Source organism: Salvelinus alpinus, chromosome 21 (assembly GCF_045679555.1).
Source record: "Salvelinus alpinus chromosome 21, SLU_Salpinus.1, whole genome shotgun sequence".
Taxonomy (NCBI): Eukaryota; Metazoa; Chordata; class Actinopteri; order Salmoniformes; family Salmonidae; genus Salvelinus; species Salvelinus alpinus.
Window position 1 is genome coordinate 12,968,221 of NC_092106.1, and position 19,272 is coordinate 12,987,492.

At 43.5% G+C, this 19,272-nt stretch overlaps 1 protein-coding gene and 1 long non-coding RNA gene across 3 annotated transcripts; one reads left to right on the forward strand and one right to left on the reverse strand.

Moving 5' to 3' along the window:
- Nucleotides 1-653: 653 nt before the first annotated feature.
- LOC139548618 (uncharacterized) lies at nucleotides 654-12,681 on the forward strand. Its single transcript, XR_011669731.1, has 2 exons — nucleotides 654-1,011; nucleotides 10,178-12,681. It is a non-coding gene; the product is annotated as an uncharacterized lncRNA (long non-coding RNA).
- Nucleotides 12,682-16,011: 3,330 nt separating this feature from the next.
- Nucleotides 16,012-19,252, reverse strand: LOC139547863 (histone H3.3A). Of its 2 annotated transcripts, none has more exons than XM_071357002.1 (4): nucleotides 19,115-19,252; nucleotides 18,099-18,242; nucleotides 17,745-17,898; nucleotides 16,012-17,512 (listed from the first exon to the last, which is right to left on the reverse strand). In XM_071357002.1, the coding sequence occupies exons 2-4, from the start codon at nucleotides 18,224-18,226 to the stop codon at nucleotides 17,384-17,386; spliced, it is 411 nt and encodes a 136-aa protein (XP_071213103.1). In that variant the 5' UTR covers nucleotides 18,227-18,242; nucleotides 19,115-19,252; the 3' UTR covers nucleotides 16,012-17,383. The 2 variants fall into 2 exon arrangements, with proteins under 2 accessions (XP_071213103.1, XP_071213104.1); XM_071357003.1 differs by having other exon boundaries at nucleotides 19,119-19,234.
- Nucleotides 19,253-19,272: the final 20 nt, after the last annotated feature.

Here is a 19,272-nt window from a genome sequence, read left to right on the forward strand (position 1 = left end):
TTAGTTTGTGGAGCCAGTCTCCCCTCTTGGTGTCTTCTGTTGTAAAACAAGCAGAGGGCTGTGGATATTCAGGGACCCACTGAAAAAACTGTCATGAATGTAAGGATGTGATTTATTAGTGAGGGATATTCATGTCTATTTAACATCAAGGCCATGTTAAGACAATGTAACCTTAGTTGGTTGCGTACACAATTTGAGTGTACTTATGGGAGTGTGTGATACCTTGGATGGACAGGCCCTATGGTCATGGCTGACAGTGCTATGGCTCTCAGGGAATGTGTGTGTGTGTGTGTGTGTGTGTGTGTGTGTGTGTGTGTGTGTGTGTGTGTGTGTGTGTGTGTGTGTGTGTGTGTGTGTGTGTGTGTGTGTGTGTGCGTGTGCGTGTGCGTGTGTGAGAGAGAGAGAGATAAAGAGAGATTGTGTAAGCACAGAAAAGAGGAGATTACCCACTGATCACCACAGAGTTTAAGAGGTCACCGATATAGAGCGTTGGTGATGGGTTGCATCAAGCATGGGCCAAAAAAGACAAATCAAAACACAACAACCCCCTCCTCCAAAACCCCTGAAACCCCACCAGTGTTACTGTGCAGCTGCTAGAGCCCTGACTTCATGGAATTTGTTCGATACACACAGTGGGACACCAACACGCTCACACACACACACGCACAGAGTTCAGCCGATTTATCATAATATGCTTTATCTGAAAAGTAAGTATCTTACCTCGGGATAAAGGGAGGATAGTGGGGCTTGTAGTCAGATTGGCAGAGGAAGGGAGAGGATGGAGGGAGCGAGTCGGCTGGTCCAAAGGGAGGACATGAAGGACCTGTTTGGAACGGATTATGACTGATAAGATACAGGGACCCATTCGCCGACACAATGGGGAAGTGTTGTACCCAGGAACCTAGGTCTCTACGGCACTGGGAGATATGATTGACAGATGGACCTGGAGGGACCATCGTCGTACATAGATGAAGGGATGGATGGATGAACAGGTCACCCCCGAGGAGGAGGGTAGGGTGTTTGGACCCCACTGGGGGCCTTTTCTATAGTTGGAAGGAAAAAGAATGGTGGGATTCCTGATGAAGGAGTGTAGAGAACGAGAGGAAGTAGAGAGAGAGGAAGGGAGGGGCATAGTGGGAGGGGCGTGTGGTAGGACCTGTCCACAGAGACATTATAAGGGGCATAGCTAAAAGATTTTTACAGGTGTGTGTTTGGCCAACAAAGACGTTTAGAGTGGTTTGAACCCTTTTGTTGTGCTATGTTTTACATTTGGATTCAAATAGGTTTCTGTATGTGTCTTGCGTGATTGTTTTTTTGTATGTGATTGTCCTTATGTGTAAATCTTGAAAGCACTGGCATTTCCATTGAATTGTAAAGGGTTAATAGTGAAGGGTTAACATCCATGTCAGTGGTTGTCGTGGTATCAAGGTCAGGCTGTGTTAATACTTAAATTAAACTGATGTAGGGATTACGCTGTGTAACTAAGCCAGGCAGTGACAGTAGTGGGTTTTTGTGCACAAATACACTTGACTGTACGATACATTAGGAACGCCTTCCTAATATTGAGTTGCACCCTTTTTGCCCTCAGAACAGCATCAATTTGTCAGGGAATGGACTCTACAAGGTGTCGAAATCGTTCCACAGGTATACTGGCCCATGTTAGACTCTGATGCTTCCCACAGTTGTGTCAAATTGTCTGAATGTCCTTTGGGTGGTGAACCACTCTAGATACACAATGGAAACTGCTGAGAGTGAAAAACCCAGCAGTGTTGAATCTTTTGTCTTGCTCATTCACCTGAATGGCACATACACGACCCAAGTCTCAATTGTCTCTAGGCTTAATTCAAAATCTTTCTTTAACCTGTTTCCTCCCCTTCATCTACACTGATTGAAGTGGATTTAACAGGTGACATCAATAAGGGATCATAGCTTTTACCTGGATTCACCTGGTCAGTCTATGTCATGGAAAGAGCAGGTGTTCTTAATGTTTTGTCCACTCAGTATATATCATCACTTTATATTTACATTAGTAGTTCCTGCTTTATGTTACATACATTGTTTTACGTTTGTTTTATGTAAATTAGAGTTCATGGATCCTATGATATGGTAGCATAGCACTTCTCATTATGAACCTGTATTAAAGGAGCAATCTGGGATTCAAACAACAAATCAAAAAATGGATGTACCGATCCCAGATTGCCCCTTCTAATCACAGGCCATTCAGTCTGGGTACATTTGTTAGGATAGGGTTCCTACTACAGTGTATGCCCATGTGGCAGGTTAAATGTTTACAATGTAGTACACCTTGTATAGGGTTTCTTATAGGACGGATGGGTATGGTATGTAAAGTCTAGGCCCAGACACCTTTGAATTACTATCTCGATAAACTATTGCTTCTTTATGAACATATTGGGCTTCTCATTATACAGTACAGGTCTGGTGCTGCTCACCAAGATATTTACTCTTCTAAATCTGCCCTTTGGTTATGCTTTTAATCAGTCCTGCAAAACTCTGAGCATGTCTGCTATGCTGTATATCAATACGACACATGCTGGGAAAAAGGTGATGAAATAATGCTTTCAAAGTTTTCATGTTTGCATGCCTTCATGGCTAGATTATGTTATCTGTCTCTTTTTGCAAGGGTTTGTTGTTGATTGTATTATCAATATTCCTGGCTTATTAAAGTTAGTATTGTAGTGATATTGGACATTGAAGGAATGCAATATGTCATATAGTGTTGCAGTGTTAATACACTGTCCTCAGCCAGGATTTGTGGCTCAGTTGATGTCTATTGAATCTCAGTGTGTGTGCAACAATACTCACAGTCTGGGTCCTGTCTTAATCAATGACACTACTCTGTAAAACACACACACACACACACTCACGGCGTGTGCTGCTGACTGCGTCTGACGGCGTACGGGGAGATTCCTAATCTGGTGCAGGCGGCAGCAGGTGGGGTCTGGGACTCGGTGTGTCAGCAGGGCAGGCAGCAGTTTAACTGTGCTAATGGCTGGCGTTTAGAGTAGACACCCTGTCTTGCCCTGGACCACACTGTCCTGTCTGGGGATTACATAGGTTAACACTTGATATGCTGTTTATTGCTTCAACGTACACTGGGTCTTCACTCCGGCATATAGTCCCTGTTTCAAATGACCTTTTCAATGATCTTTTGATAAAATCCACTACATTTCAACCTATGCTGCTATGTCACATAGCATAGGTGTATTTATTAGTATGAATACTTTTATCATATATGCATAATCTGTCAAATTACTTTGTGACATTCCCCCTGAATTTCTAATAATTTGCACCAGTTTTTTTTCCCCATTTCAAGAAATAAGAGCTGCAAAGTTTACCAAGTCTGTCTCCCATTTCATTTCATCCCTCCTTGGAGTAGGGGACAATATGTATTTGTATTTGTACTGTACATCTATTTAGAGAGGGCATTATGTGGTGGACAGGACTAGAGTTAACATCTCTGCAGTAAGACAGGCATAATATAAGAGAAGCATAACATAAAGTGTGTGAAAATGGCTGGGGGGTGGCCCAGAGGGGTGTCATGCCCCCGGTTCTTAAATTGGAGAATTTTGCATTTTTCAAACACCTGAAACAGCTTTTTCCTGCAATCTAGAACCATAATCATGATTTTTAATTAGCTATCTATATCCTCCTGACTCGTGGTTCTTTTTTTTAAAGAAACGAACTATGCTTCTCTGCATCTCTGCTAAAATCTGGGTACAATATTCAGTACATTTAGTTATTGCTTGCTTTTCTAAAGTCTACCAACCTTGCCAGCAGGCCTGCCAGCTAAGCTAGTTAGACAAGCTAGCGACTATTTATTGCCTGAAATGGCTTCTTGGTAGCTAGTTATGAGGTTGGGAGATTGGGAACCTGTCTAGGCTAGCTAAACCCAACTTGATAAAAATTGCTAGGTGGCTAGCTAGCAGTATTACAGAGAAACATTAACTAAAATAAAGCAAAAAATATATATGTGCACTACCGGTCAAAAGTTTTAGAACACCTACTCATTCAAGGATTTTTGTTTAGTTTTACTATGTTCTACATTGTAGAATAATAGTGAAGACATCAACACTATGAAATAACACATATGGAATCATGTAGTAACCAAAAAAGTGTTAAACAAATCAAAATATATTTTATATTTGAGATTCTTCAAATAGCCACCCTTTGCCTTGATGACAGCTTTGCACACTCTTGGCATTCTCTCAACCAGCTTCACCTGGAATGCTATTCCAACAGTCTTGAATGAGTTCCCACATATAATGAGCACTTGTTGGCTGCTTTTCCTTCACCATTTCAATATGGTTGGGGTCAGGGGATTGTGGAGGCCAGGTAATCTGATGCAGCACTCCATCAATCTCCTTCTTGGTAAAATAGCCCTTACACAGCCTGGAGGTGTGTTGGGTCATTGTCTTGTTGAAAAACAAATGATATTTCCACTAAGCCAAAACCAGATAGGGTGGCATATCGCTGCAGAATTCTGTGGTAGCCATGCTGATTAAGAGTGCCTTGAGTTCTGAATAAATCACAGACAGTGTCACCAAGAAAGCACCCCCACAGCATAACACTTCCTCCTCCACACTTTACGGTGGGAAATACACATGCAGAGATCATCCGTTCACCCACACCGCGTCTCACAAAGACACGGTTGGAACCAAAAATCTTCAATTTCGACTCCAGACCAAAGGACAAATTTCCACCGGTATAAGGTCCATCGCTCGTGTTTCTTGGCCCAAGCAAGTCTCTTCTTCTTATTGGTGTCCTTTAGTAGTGGTTTCTTTGCAGCAATTCCACCCTGAAGGCCTGATTCACACAGTCTCCTCTGAACAGTTGATGTTGAGATGTGTCTGTTACTTGAACTCTGTGAAGCATTTAGTTGGGCTGCAATTTCTGAGGCTGGTAACTCTAATGAACTTATCCTCTGCAGCAGAGGTAACTCTGGGTCTTCAATTCCTGTGGTGGTCCTCATGAGAGCCAGTTTAATCATAGCGCTTGATGGTTTTTGTAACTGCACTTGAAGAAACTTTCAAAGTTCTTGAAATTTTCCATATTGACTGACCTTCATGTCTTAAAGTAATGATTGACTGTCGTTTCTCTTTGCTAATTTGAGATGTTCTTGCCATAATATGGACTTGGTCTTTTACCAAATAGGGCTATCTTCTGTATAACCCCCTTACCTTGTCACAACACAACTGATTGGCTCAAACACATTAAGAAGGAAAGAAATTCCAAAAAATTACTTTTAAGAAGGCACACCTGTTAATTAAAATGGATTCCAGGTGACTGCTTCATGAAGCTGGTTGAGAGAACGCCTAGAGTGTGCAAAGCTGTCATCAAGGCAAAGGGTGGCTATCTGAAGAATCACAAATATAAAATATATTTTGATTTGTTTACCACTTTTTAGATTACTACATGATTCCATATGTGTTATTTCATAGTTTTAATGGCTTCACTATTATTCTACGATGTAGAAAATACACATATCAGCTTTATCGTTTGTGCTGGGGCACATTGGCAGTGTATGTGTGTGTGGGGGTGTGCTGTGTGGGGGTTGAGTGGGGTAAGGGGGGTGTACAGTGGCTTGGGGACCCTCCCCGGCCCATATGGCAGCAGACAGCAGTAGTAATCAAGGAAGTGGAGCAACAGGCCTGAGCCCTTATAATCCCTAGCCACACTCTGACACGTGCCATGCTAACGCATACACCACCCGGCACACAAACACACTTGGATGCATGCACACGAACAGACGCATGCACACACACACACACACACGCAAAGATGCACATCATGTACACACATACATACAGTGCTTTCAGAAAGTATTCAGACCCCTTGACCTTTTCCACATTTTGTTACGTACCAGCTTTATTCTAAAATGTATTAAATAATTTCCCCCCTCATCAATCTACACACTACCCCATAATGACAAAGCAAAAAAAAAAAGATATCACATTTACATAAGAATTCAGACCCTTTACTCAGTACTTTGTTGAAGCACCTTTGGCAGTGATTACAGCATCGCGTCTTCTTGGGTATGACGCTACAAGCTTGGCACACCTGTATTTGGGGAGATTCTCACATTATTCTCTGCAGATCCTCTCAAGCTCTGTCAGGGTGGATGGGGAGTGTCGCTGCACGGCTATTTTCAGGTCTCTCCAGAGATGTTCGATCAGGTTCAAGTCCGGGCTCTGGCTGGGCCACTCAAGGACATTCAGAGACTTGTACCAAAGCCACTCCTGCGTTGTCTTGGCTGTGTGCTTAGGGTCGTTGTCCTGTTGGAAGGTGAACCTTCGCCCCAGTCTGAGGTCCTGAGCACTCTGGAGCAGGTTTTCATCAAGGATCTCTCTGTACTTTGCTCCATTCATCTTTTCCTCGATCCTGACTAGTCTCCCAATCCCTGCCGCTGAAAAACATCCCCACAGCATGATGATGCCACCACCATGCTTCACCATAGGAATGGTGCCAGGTTACCTCCAGACTTGGCATTCAGGCCAAAGAGTTCAATCTTGCTTTCATCAGACCAGAGAATCTTGTTTCTCATGGTCTGAGAGTCATTAGGTGCCTTTTGGCAAACTCAAAGAGGGCTTTCGTGTGCCTTTTACTGAGGAGTGGCTTCCGTCCGTCCACTCTACCATAAACGCCTGATTGGTGGAGTGCTGCAGAGATGGTTGACCTTCTGGAAGGTTCTCCCATCTCCACAGAGGTACTCTGGAGCTCTGTCAGAGTGACCATCGGTTTTTGGTCACCTCCCTGACCAAGGCCCGTCTTCCCCGATTGCTTAGTTTGGCCGGGCGGCCAGCTCTCGGAAGAGTCTTGGTGGTTCCAAACGTCTTCCATTTAAGAATGATGGAGACCACTGTATTCTTGGGGATCTTCTATGCTGCAGACATTTTTTGATACCCTTCCCTAGATCTGTGCCTCGACACAATCCTTTTTCTCTGAGCTCTACGGACAATTCCTTCAACCTCATGTCCAATCAATTGAATGTATGACAGGTGGACTCCAATCAAGTTGTAGAAACATCTCAAGGATGATCAATGGAAACAGGATGCACCTGAGCTCAATTTTCGAGTCTCATAGCAAAAGGTCTGAATACTTATATAAATAAGGTATTTCTGTTTTTATTTATATTTTTAATACATTTGCAAAAATGTCTGAAAACCTGTTTTCACTTTGTCATTATGAGGTATTGTGTGTTGATTGCTGAGGATTTTTTTTATTTAATCCATTTTAGAATAAAGCTGTAACGTAACAAAATGTGGAAAAAGTCAAGGGGTCTGAATACTTTACCAAGGCACTGTACGTAAACATACAGATGCACACAAAGAAGAGATGAGCGCCACACCATTGACACACAAAACATCTAAAAACACATATTCACAAAATACTATTTTCTTACATTTTAGTAGACACTCTTATCCAGAGTGACTTACAGGAGCAATTAGGGTTAAGTGCCTTGGTCAAGGAAACATCAATCGTTTTCCCCCCTTAATGAGCTCAGGGATTCGAACCAGCAACCTTTCCTTTGCTGGCCCAACACTCTAAGCTGCTAGGCTACCTGTCATCCTTCAATGACACAACACTCATGCTGTTTTCCAACTGCATACTACAATGCTTGCCTTACCTACACGGGTACTAGAGTACACACAACAAGCACAATAAACATTGGCGCACACATTACTGCTTGTTTATTGGTAGCAAAAGCATCTGCTACTCTTCCTTGGGTCCACAAAAAAACACAAAACATGACAAGTAACAGAACAATGGTTCGCTGATAGACAAGGACAGTCACACAAATATCAAATACAATGATATACAAACAACACACCTAAAACATGATGCACGAACCAAGGGTGTCATTCATGCGCCTTGTGAAACGCTGTCACACACACTTATAGACGTGCAGGAACTTCCACAGCATAGCTGTCTCACTGTATATTGTAAATACACACATCTACCCTAATTTAGCACACAAATAAATCACAGTATTATAGGGCCACATTTGCGCACACATTTACATACCTTTAACACACATTTTCAGTTTATCACAAAAACACCTTGTTAACCCACCAAACCTGACATTGCACACACACGGACACACACTCAGACAGACACACAAACCCCTTTGCGGTGACGCACAAGTACACACTCTCACAATGGTCCTCTTATTGTTAATTGGCTGTTTAATCCTGTGGAATGTCTCTAATTAGTACACTCTGGCGGGTGAGGATCTGACTCAATCTGCTGCGTTACAATAGACTGGCTGTAATGGGGATCTCAGACCACACTCTCTCAAGCACACGGTCAAACAAACTCCCATGCCCCAACACTCACAAACACACAACACACACTCATACACACACACACACACACTCATACACACACACACACACACACACACACACACACACACACTCATACACACACACGCACACACTCATACACACACATACGCACATGCACACGCACACACACACACATACACACACACACACACACAGCAGAATCTGTAGACTGTTACAGTCACACACTGTCACCTCATCACAAGCAAAGCCATTGATACTCATGATTTTATTTTCCAATCAGGTTTCCATGACGAGGTCAGTTTGGGGTGTCAGTGACAATAATACTATGCATTTATATTGATGAGCAAATAGAGCATCTAGGACTCAGTTGATTCCTTGGCATTTGAAGAAAAATCTAATGCATATGATAAATGACAAAGAGATCATCATTAGCTACAGTACACCATTCAATAGTACACACACTCTCTGTGTCTCAGTCCCTCAGATGTACATCAGAAGCCATTATCTGGCAACAAGTCATGTTATTGGATGTCTTGCTAACTGTTGGCAAACAGGACTGTAAACCTTGAGCTCACTTTACTGAATCTCCATGGTAGACCTAAGCCCAGCCCGGTAATAGAGTCACAAGTTGTGTTTGTCGTCACTAGACTAGGCCTCAGTGCATGAGCAATGAACCAGTTACTGTTTGCTAGATTTTGCTGTGTACTCCGCAGCGTCCTTTATAGCTATCCCACTAAGTTCATGTGTTTCTGCGCCTGCAACGGGGTGTGAACAGTAAAAAAACAACTCTATATTATGTCTGGGTTCCATTCAGCCTGACTCTGATAAAACATTTCCTGATGAGGATAACAGCACCACCAAAGAAGATCGAGCGAATGATGCCTTCCAGAGCCAAGTCTGTTCATTGGTTAAAGTACAAGACTGTGGGCATGCTGGAAGCAGACACAGTCAGCACTGGGCCTAGTGACAGGTGTCATGCTGAGTAGAACGTGTGTAAGTCTGTACAGTGACAAAGAGGTGGCTGTACCAGGAGCTGAAGGACCAGAGTAAGAGTGAGGTGAAATATAGATACACAGGTTAAATGATGCAGATGAGTAGTAGAGAGGAATATTGATAGGAAGGAATGAGACAGAAAAGGAGGGAGAAGAGGTCAGACAAGAGGGGGGGGGGGGGGGGGTTGAAGGAAGACCGGGCAGGGCAGCATCACTGCTGACACACTGCTGCGGTCCAAATCCCAGCTTAGCGTGTCTAAAACAGGCCCGGCAAATAAGGCTGCGAGGCCCCTAATGCTGAGACCGCTGTCACCCCCAATCACTCACACATGCTTAATCCCCACGCCGTGACCCAACACAGACACACACACAGCCGCCCGCCCACAGCCACCACACACCAACACCGGGCGGCCCATTGGCCTTGGCTCCAGGCGGGTGGCCGGTCCCAGCACTGGGTGACACGAGCTGCAGGGTCAACCTTCTGTGCCAGGGGGGAGGGGAGAGATGCAAGGGGGGGATGGGGGGTACAAGAGCCAGCTGGGTAGAGTTGGGGTGAGTTTCAGTAGTGTTTAACATAGTAGTGATGCTATAAGATGGTTTATGAGAATGTATGATGCACAGAGAGAGGGAGTGAAGGCATTTAAAGAGACCAGGATGCACATCATTAAATAACCATTTTCTCCCACAACACAGATATTCTGGTTCTATTGTCCTTGTCACATCGCATGATAAGCATTTGTTTTCTTGTTTATTCTGCAGGTGCTATGTCAACAATAGATCTTCTGTGCTCTGAGAATGCATTTGAGAGTCAGACATCCTCATGTTGCTGATGTCGATCTCTTTTGTGTCTCCCTGTAGGTCCTGTCACTGTGTCTACCAACTCCGCACCCCTGAATAGCCCAGAGAGCCACAAGCCCTGGCAGTGAACCAAAGTGCTCCAGTGAATACGGAGAGAGGGCCTGGATGGGAGGGCTGCAGGGGTTTCTCATGGTCTCACTTAGAAGGAACTGTTTCTTAGAATGAATTGTCAAAGCTTCTTTCAGTAGTGTTGATCCTAATTTAACTGTCTGCAAACAAGCAAACAGATAAAGAATCAGATTAAGTGGATAACACCATTTGGATTTATCAACATGAAGCTGAAACCCAGCGATACTCAGGTTCCGTTTCATATACTGTACTGAACAAAAATATAAACGCAACATGCAACAATTTCCACGATTTTTTACTGAGTTACAGTTCATATAATGAAATCAGTCAATTTAAATGAATACAGATACCCAGTCGGCAATACAGATACCTTTTTTAAAAAGGTAGGGGCGTGGATCAGAAAACCAGTCAGTATCTGGTGTGACCACCATTTGGCTCATGCAGCGCGACACATCTCCTTCGTATAGAGTTGATCAGGCTGTTGATTGTGGCCTGTGGAATGTTGTCCCACTCCTCTTCAATGGCTGTGTGAAGTTGCTGGATATTGGCAGGCAGTGGAATACGCTGTCGTACACATCAATCCAGAGCATCCCAAACATTCTCAGTGGGTGACATGTCTGGTGAGTATACAAGCCATGGGAAAACTGGGATATTATCAGCAGACAGGAATTGTCTACAGATCCTTGCGACGTGGGGCCGTGCATTATGATGCTGAAACATGAGGTGATGGCGGCGGATGAATGGCATGACAATGGGCCTCAGGATCTCGTCATAGTATCTCTGTGCATTCAGGTTGCCATCGATAAAATGCAATTGTGTTCGTTGTCCGTAGCTTATGCCTGCCCATACTATAACCCCATCGCCACCATGGGGCGCTCTGTTCACAATGTTGACATCAGCAAACCGCTCGCCCACACACAACGCCATACAAGCTGTCTGCCATCTGTCCTGTACAATTGAAACCGGGATTAATTAGTGAAGAGCACACTTCTCCAGCGTGTCAGTTGCCATCGAAGGTGAGCATTTCCCCACTGAAGTCTATTACAACGCCGAACTGCAGTCACGTTAAGACCCTGGTGAGGATGATGAGCACGCAGATAAGCTTCCCTGAGACGGTTTCTGACAGTTTGTGCAGAAATTATTTGGTTGTGCAAGCCCACAGTTTCATCAGCTGTCCGGGTGGCTGGTCTCAGATAATCCTGCAGGTGAAAGGGGATACCTAGTCAGTTGTACAACTGAATGCATTCAACTGAAATGTGTCTTCCACATTTAACCCAAACCCTCTGAATCAGAGAGGTGCGGGGGGCTGCCTTAATTGACCTCCACGTCTTCAGCGCCCTGGGAATAGTGGGTTAACTGCCATGCTCAGGGGCAGAACAACATATTTTTACCTTGTCAGCTTGGGGAATTGATCCAGCAACCTTTCGGTTAGTAGGACAACGCTCTAACTGCTAGGCTACCTGCCGAAGAAGCCAGATGTGGAGGTCCTGGGCTGGAGTGGTTACATGTGGTCTGTGGTTGTGAGGCTGGTTGGACGTACAGTCAAAATTCTCTAAAATGATGTTGGAGGCGGCTTATGGTAGAGAAATTAACATTAAATTATCTGGCAACAGCTATGTTGGACATTCCTGCAGTCAGCATGCCAATTGCACGTGTTGTGTGATAAAACTGCACATTTTAGAGTGGCCTTTTATTGTTCCCCAGCACAAGATGCACTTGTGTAACGATAATGCTGTTTAATCAGCTTCTTGACATGCCACACCTGAATTATCCTGGCAAAGGAAAAATGCTCACTAACAGGGATGTAAACAAATTTGTACGCCACATTTTTGAGAAATAAGCGTTTTGTGCATTTGGAACATTTCTGGGATCTTTTATTTCAGCTCATGAAACATGGGACCAAGACTTTAAATTATTTATATTTTTGTTCAGTGTATATAGTGAAAACAAATAACAACACATCTATACAACTTTCTCTGATGTACTGTGTAGTTCAGTGGTACTATAGCTAAAGGCACATTACAGAGTTAAGGAAACACCAGTATTTTGTTCTGCTAATATACACCCTTAGAGAAAAAGGTGCATCTAGAACCTAAAACAGTTATTTGTCTGTCCCCATAGGAGAACCCTTTGAAGATCCCTTTTTGGTTCCAGGTAGAACCCTTTCCCCAGAGAGTTGTACATGGTACCCAAAAGAGTTCTACCTAGAACCAGAAAGGGTTCTACCTGGAACAAAAAGGGTTCTCCTATGGACGCAGCCAAAGAACCCTTTTGGAACCGTTTTTTCTATGAGTGTATGGAGAACAAAAAGGATATGTGGACAGAGATAAATGAATAGGAATTGACAAAATGTTACTGCTTTAGAATGTTTTATTTAGAATTATAGCAAGGGTCCAGTGTTGTAATTCAATAAAATGAAATGACAAAAAATACAATCTGACTTTGGTGCAATGTCTGCAGGCTACATTGTGCTTTTGCCATTTACAGTTGACGACCTACATTTCTACAGTATTTCTTCCCTTAATAATCGTACCTAGCCTGATTTTATATTGCTCTCTCCTGTCTGTGTGTCTACTGTTGTGTGTTTATGCTGGTGTTAATCTGTATCGTAGCTATACGTACTGTATATATTTGAGTGTGCCTCTGTGTGTGTACAGATTGTCAGGTGTGTGGCAGTAATTGACAAGGACACTGATCCAGTGACTAGATTAGAAGGTCAGTGTGGGTGGAAACTAGGAATGAGGGACAGCTATTCCTGAACCGGAGAATATATAGACCAAGACTTTTCTGTCCTGCTGCCCAACACACTCACCCACAAATTGATGTACACAATAGATTTTCACCCTCATTTACTTCAGGACAACAACCCTGTATGGCATTTCTAATCAGATGCTACTGTTTTATGTTGCAGGCAAAATTAGCAGATTTCTTTGCAGACATGTTAAAATGAACAAGTCTGCAAACTACACCTACAATATTAAAAGTAGCACCTGAGTAGAAATATGTATGTGTGCATAGGACATAACCTGAATTAAGGGGACATAGCCTAATTTAATTCGGCTACATCCCCTCAATTCCTAAGCACATATTTTGATTACCATAATAAACAGGTTTCTACTAGTTTTCTGAACATGTTAAGCAACATGGTGGAAAACTTCAGTCATACTTGTTCAGTGGGGAATTCTAAAAGTCAAGAAGACAGATTCGATCTTTTTGTTGATTTGTCCTGTCCACCCCTGTGAGAGATGTGCTATTCTGAGGCCCTTGCATGCTTGCAGCCTCAATCATGTATTTCCACTCTAACACCAGTTCACTTTTATCAGTTCATTAGGGCAGACTTTCACATATTTTACAATAAAACAGGATAGAGCAAAACAAATACACTGCTCAAAAAAATAAAGGGAACACTTAAACAACACAATGTAACTCCAAGTCAATCACACTTCTATGAAATCAAACTGTCCACTTAGGAAGCAACACTGATTGACAATACATTTCACATGCTGTTGTGCAAATGGAATAGACAAAAGGTGGAAATTATAGGCAATTAGCAAGACACCCCCAAAAAAGGAGTGATTCTGCAGGTGGTGACCACAGACCACTTCTCAGTTCCTATGCTTCCTGGCTGATGTTTTGGTCACTTTTGAATGCTGGCGGTGCTCTCACTCTAGTGGTAGCATGAGACGGAGTCTACAACCCACACAAGTGGCTCAGGTAGTGCAGTTCATCCAGGATGGCACATCAATGCGAGCTGTGGCAAAAAGGTTTGCTGTGTCTGTCAGCGTAGTGTCCAGAGCATGGAGGCGCTACCAGGAGACAGGCCAGTACATCAGGAGACGTGGAGGAGGCCGTAGGAGGGCAACAACCCAGCAGCAGGACCGCTACCTCCGCCTTTGTGCAAGGAGGTGCACTGCCAGAGCCCTGCAAAATGACCTCCAGCAGGCCACAAATGTGCATATGTCAGCATATGGTCTCACAAGGGGTCTGGGGATCTCATCTCGGTACCTAATGGCAGTCAGGCTACCTCTGGCGAGCACATGGAGGGCTGTGCGGCCCCACAAAGAAATGCCACCCCACACCATGACTGACCCACCGCCAAACCGGTCATGCTGGAGGATGTTGCAGGCAGCAGAACATTCTCCACGGCGTCTCCAGACTCTGTCACGTCTGTCACATGTGCTCATGTGCTCAGTGTGAACCTGCTTTCATCTGTGAAGAGCACAGGGCGCCAGTGGCGAATTTGCCAATCTTGGTGTTCTCTGGCAAATGCCAAACGTCCTGCACGGTGCTGGGCTGTAAGCACAACCCCCACCTGTGGACGTCGGGCCCTCATACCACCCTCATGGAGTCTGTTTCTGACCGTTTGAGCAGACACATGCACATTTGTGGCCTGCTGGAGGTCATTTTGCAGGGCTCTGGCAGTGCACCTCCTTGCACAAAGGCGGAGGTAGCGGTCCTGCTGCTGGGTTGTTGCCCTCCTACGGCCTCCTCCACGTCTCCTGATGTACTGGCCTGTCTCCTGGTAGCGCCTCCATGCTCTGGACACTACGCTGACAGACACAGCAAACCTTTTTGCCACAGCTCGCATTGATGTGCCATCCTGGATGAACTGCACTACCTGAGCCACTTGTGTGGGTTGTAGACTCCGTCTCATACTACCACTAGAGTGAGAGCACCGCCAGCATTCAAAAGTGACCAAAACATCAGCCAGGAAGCATAGGAACTGAGAAGTTGTCTGTGGTCACCACCTGCAGAATCACTCCTTTTTTGGGGGTGTCTTGCTAATTGCCTATAATTTCCACCTTTTGTCTATTCCATTTGCACAACAGCATGTGAAATTTATTGTCAATCAGTGTTGCTTCCTAAGTGGACAGTTTGATTTCACAGAAGTGTGATTGACTTGGAGTTACATTGTGTTGTTTAAGTGTTCCCTTTATTTTTTTGAGCAGTGTATAAATTGGTGTGAATGTTGAAGAGATAGCAAGGGTCTCTGAGGCTGAGCCCAGTTTTTATGCTAGTGTTAATTTATTTATCAATGTGATGACGGAACAAATAAACAGAGCACTTTTTGGACATTCTCTATAAGGATGTTCTCTCTCTGATCTGAAGACTTCACATAAAAACAGGGACACATAGAATGACACTGTGCTCTAGGCCTAACTTACCACAGCTGAGAACAGATATCTGATACAATGATGTTGATTGTTTCTGTAAGGTTTCAGTTGTATGTAGATAAAACAGTACAGCTCCAACGGTCTGAATATTGTTGAAGAGATACCTAAAAGAATGTTTAGTATAGGGCTCTACAGATACCCTCCATCCATGGACTTCTCTTCACTCAGAGTATGACTTGTCTAGTTGGCTCGTTGTTCAAATGTGGTACTTTACTGCCCTCTAGTGGTCGTTTTGTATCTCAAAAAATTATAAAGAGCACAATCCACGTTTTAAAAAAAAATATGTTTTTCCATTGCCTCAAAACATGGGACAAGACTACCAATTTGATATCACGAAATTCAGAAGATAAAGTGGTTTTAAAAAAAAAGTATAATCACACACATGATACCCTATTTGGTCCAGTATTTGAAACAACATTGGACTGAGATTGTTAATGCATTCAGAAGAACACCAGATTGTGATGGTCATAACAAACCTTACTCAAAATGGTCAAAGGTGTGCTTTTCACAGCTCTGGCAATAACATCAAATATCTATGTTAGTAATTGATTGATAGTCAATGGACTAAACAAAACTGACAGAAGACAGGTGTGTGTGTGTAACATCCATTTATTACCACCTTATATGAGAAATCTGGAAATTACAAACATTGTTTTATTTCAACATCTTAACATTTCAAATTCAAATTAAGAAATAAAAATGATTTAAGTTAAAAGGGTGACACATCAACCTGAGAAACATTACACAAATGTAGAATCTGGAGCGAAGTGAAGGGGGAGGTCTAAATATCTGACCATCCCATTTATAGCTCCCATAACATTAACATACATGATCACTTTACCAATTACACTATTTTTGGTTTGCAAGAGAGCATTGACCACCAAGCTCCATTACCCTCACAACGAGGCCCCTCAGGAGTGATCACAAAGAATATCACTGGATTTACTATTTGTTTTCAAAAGCCTTAAAATGCTGTCTCCAATTATTTATCACTGAATTCTCAAATTTGGTTTCAAAGACAAAGGGAAAAACAGTGTCAATCAGGTAAAGGGGAAATGAAATGACAATGAACAATCAAGGATCCCCTTTGACAGCCAAAATAAGCTTACGTCGATGTTGTTTCCTGTACAAAATTTAATTAGAATCCCCCATCTCCATTTCATTCACAAATATTATTTCCACTATGAAAAATGTGCGTAAGCTAAAAAAATAATTGACAACCGGTCCCATGTGGCTCAGTTGGTAGAGCACTGTGCTTGCAACACCAGGGTTGTGGGTTAATTTCCCACAGGGGACCAGTCAGGAGAAAGTATGGAAATGTATGCAATCACTACTGTTAGTCACTCTGGATAAGCGCATCTGCTCAATGACGTAAATGTAAATAACCATGATAGTGATGATCAATATTGTAAGAATAAACCATTGCTCCAGAGATTTTTTTGAATTGTATACAATTTGCTGTGCTGATCAGAATCTACACACTCACACACGGGGGGGTGGCTGGACTCCCATTCATGCGTTCCCATGAAAGACACCAGCTCAGTCTTTATTTCACTGGCAGAGTTGGGAAGGAGGAAGGGGACTAGGGCAGTTGTTGTAGCACCCTGCAGAGAATGAGGTACTCCCCTCTGCAGACAAAAACCTAACCCCATCCTCCTGTGACCACCACCCGTCTCAGATTCCCTGCGTTCTGTTTTATCTGATCTCTCCACACGGCATCATGACAATGGAACATCTGATTTGAAGGTGTGGTGGTGGGAGATCTGACCAGCAACAAGCAGGTACATGCACAAAAGAGTACCCATAATAGTCTGCTGCCGAGAGTACTAAGAAAACACCACTATACACGTTATTCTTGTCATAATCATTGTTTCTCTAATCACTACCAACATAAGAGGAGAGGGCAGGGAGGGGAGGGGGAAGATAGACTGGTGAGGGGAGGAGAGGTAAATTAGAGAGGCATTTAAGCGCGCTCCCCACGGATACGACGGGCCAGCTGGATGTCTTTGGGCATGATGGTGACACGCTTGGCATGGATAGCACACAGGTTGGTGTCCTCAAACAGACCAACCAGGTAAGCCTCGCTGGCCTCCTGCAGACAACAAAGAACAGGTTGGAAAAATGGCTCACAACAACACACTTAAAAATGTGTGGACAATAGCAACCTATAAAATGCTATTTTGTGATACACTCAGGCACATGATCCAAGTATTTCTCTTCAGTGTGTGATAAAACAATCAACATAATGCAATTATTTTCCTTCTGCCTCAAACTTGAGTTATGTGGTTTATGACAGCAACCAACGGTGATGGTGTAGCACTGACCTGCAGGGCTCCAATGGCTGCACTCTGGAAACGCAGGTCAGTCTTGAAGTCCTGAGCGATTTCTCTCACCAAGCGCTGGAAGGGCAGCTTGCGGATCAGCAGCTCAGTGGACTTCTGGTAACGACGGATCTCACGCAGGGCCACCGTACCAGGCCTGGAGGGAAACACAGTTAGAAGAATCCCATGACTAACACCACTGTATGGATTCATTACAAAAATCCAGAATCAAACTCTTTAGGCCTAAATCCTATCTTGTATCAGGTGGTGATGGAGTCATAATAAGGGCCAGTAGCGTGACTCAGGGACAGAGGGCAGCTTTGGTAAGACCTTTCAGCCTCTGTCACTCTCTCTCACCTGTAGCGATGGGGCTTCTTGACCCCACCAGTAGAAGGGGCGCTCTTGCGGGCAGCTTTGGTGGCCAGCTGCTTACGTGGGGCTTTGCCTCCAGTAGATTTACGGGCTGTCTGCTTGGTACGGGCCATGGCTCCTACAAATCACCTGCATGAAGGGGAGAACCACATACATAGATGTGAGATATAAGAATGACCATAGGTTAAAAATGTTAACTTTCAGTTGTTGCAATTAGACCTGATAATCAAGTCATTGCATTTGTATTAATCCGTTCTCGGCTGATTCAAAACTTAAACAAAATTGAAAAGCACTGTGAAACAAGAGTATTTTTATACAGTAATTGGGTGTTCAACTCATTGTCATTGAACACATTTAGAACAAAAAGTGCGGACAAGATACAACATGAATCTCCCCAATCAAAGTCGACAGTGAGCCAATCAATCAATCAACGGGGAAAACGACGGCATTGGTTGGTTAGTCAATCTAATTGTGTAAACATATGACTAAGTGCAGCCGGAGAACACACCAATCAGCGTGTGTTCTGTCACGAAGAGGCGGGATCTACAGCTCCCAGACGTTGGTAGCCCCGCCCACTCAGCTGTGATGATGGCGGCTGCTTAATGCGCAACCGGGATAAAGACCCAAGGCATAAAAGCAAAGGAGTAGCACTAAAACTTTGATATTTAAAGAAACAGATGTTTGACAATCTCATTAAACAACTAATATACATTAAAGAAGACATCCCAGGGAACTCGTATGTAGGCATAGAAACGGAGTTCGACCGCCAATGCCTGCGTACAACCGAAGCGAACCCGCGCATAATTTGAAACAATTTCTCCGGCTGCACTAGCTGTAGAAAAGGCTGCAATTCTGTGCGGTTTCGACAGTCGGGTTTGTTATTTTTCTCTACGACGAAAATGAAATGGATTTACAACAAAATAACACCAGAATTGAAGCAATTTGAAACTTTTCAAATGTGAAGTTAACGTAAATTAAAAGCAGTCGAGTGTCTGACTTACCTACACCAAAAGTGGTTAAAAGGGATGTGAGAAATGTTTAGCTTGTCTGGCCGTGTCAGTATTTTCTTCCTCGTATCCACAATGGGAACAAACGTACAGCGGGAAAATGGCTGCTATGTCAATCATTTCTCCCATAATGCAACAGTGTACACACATTT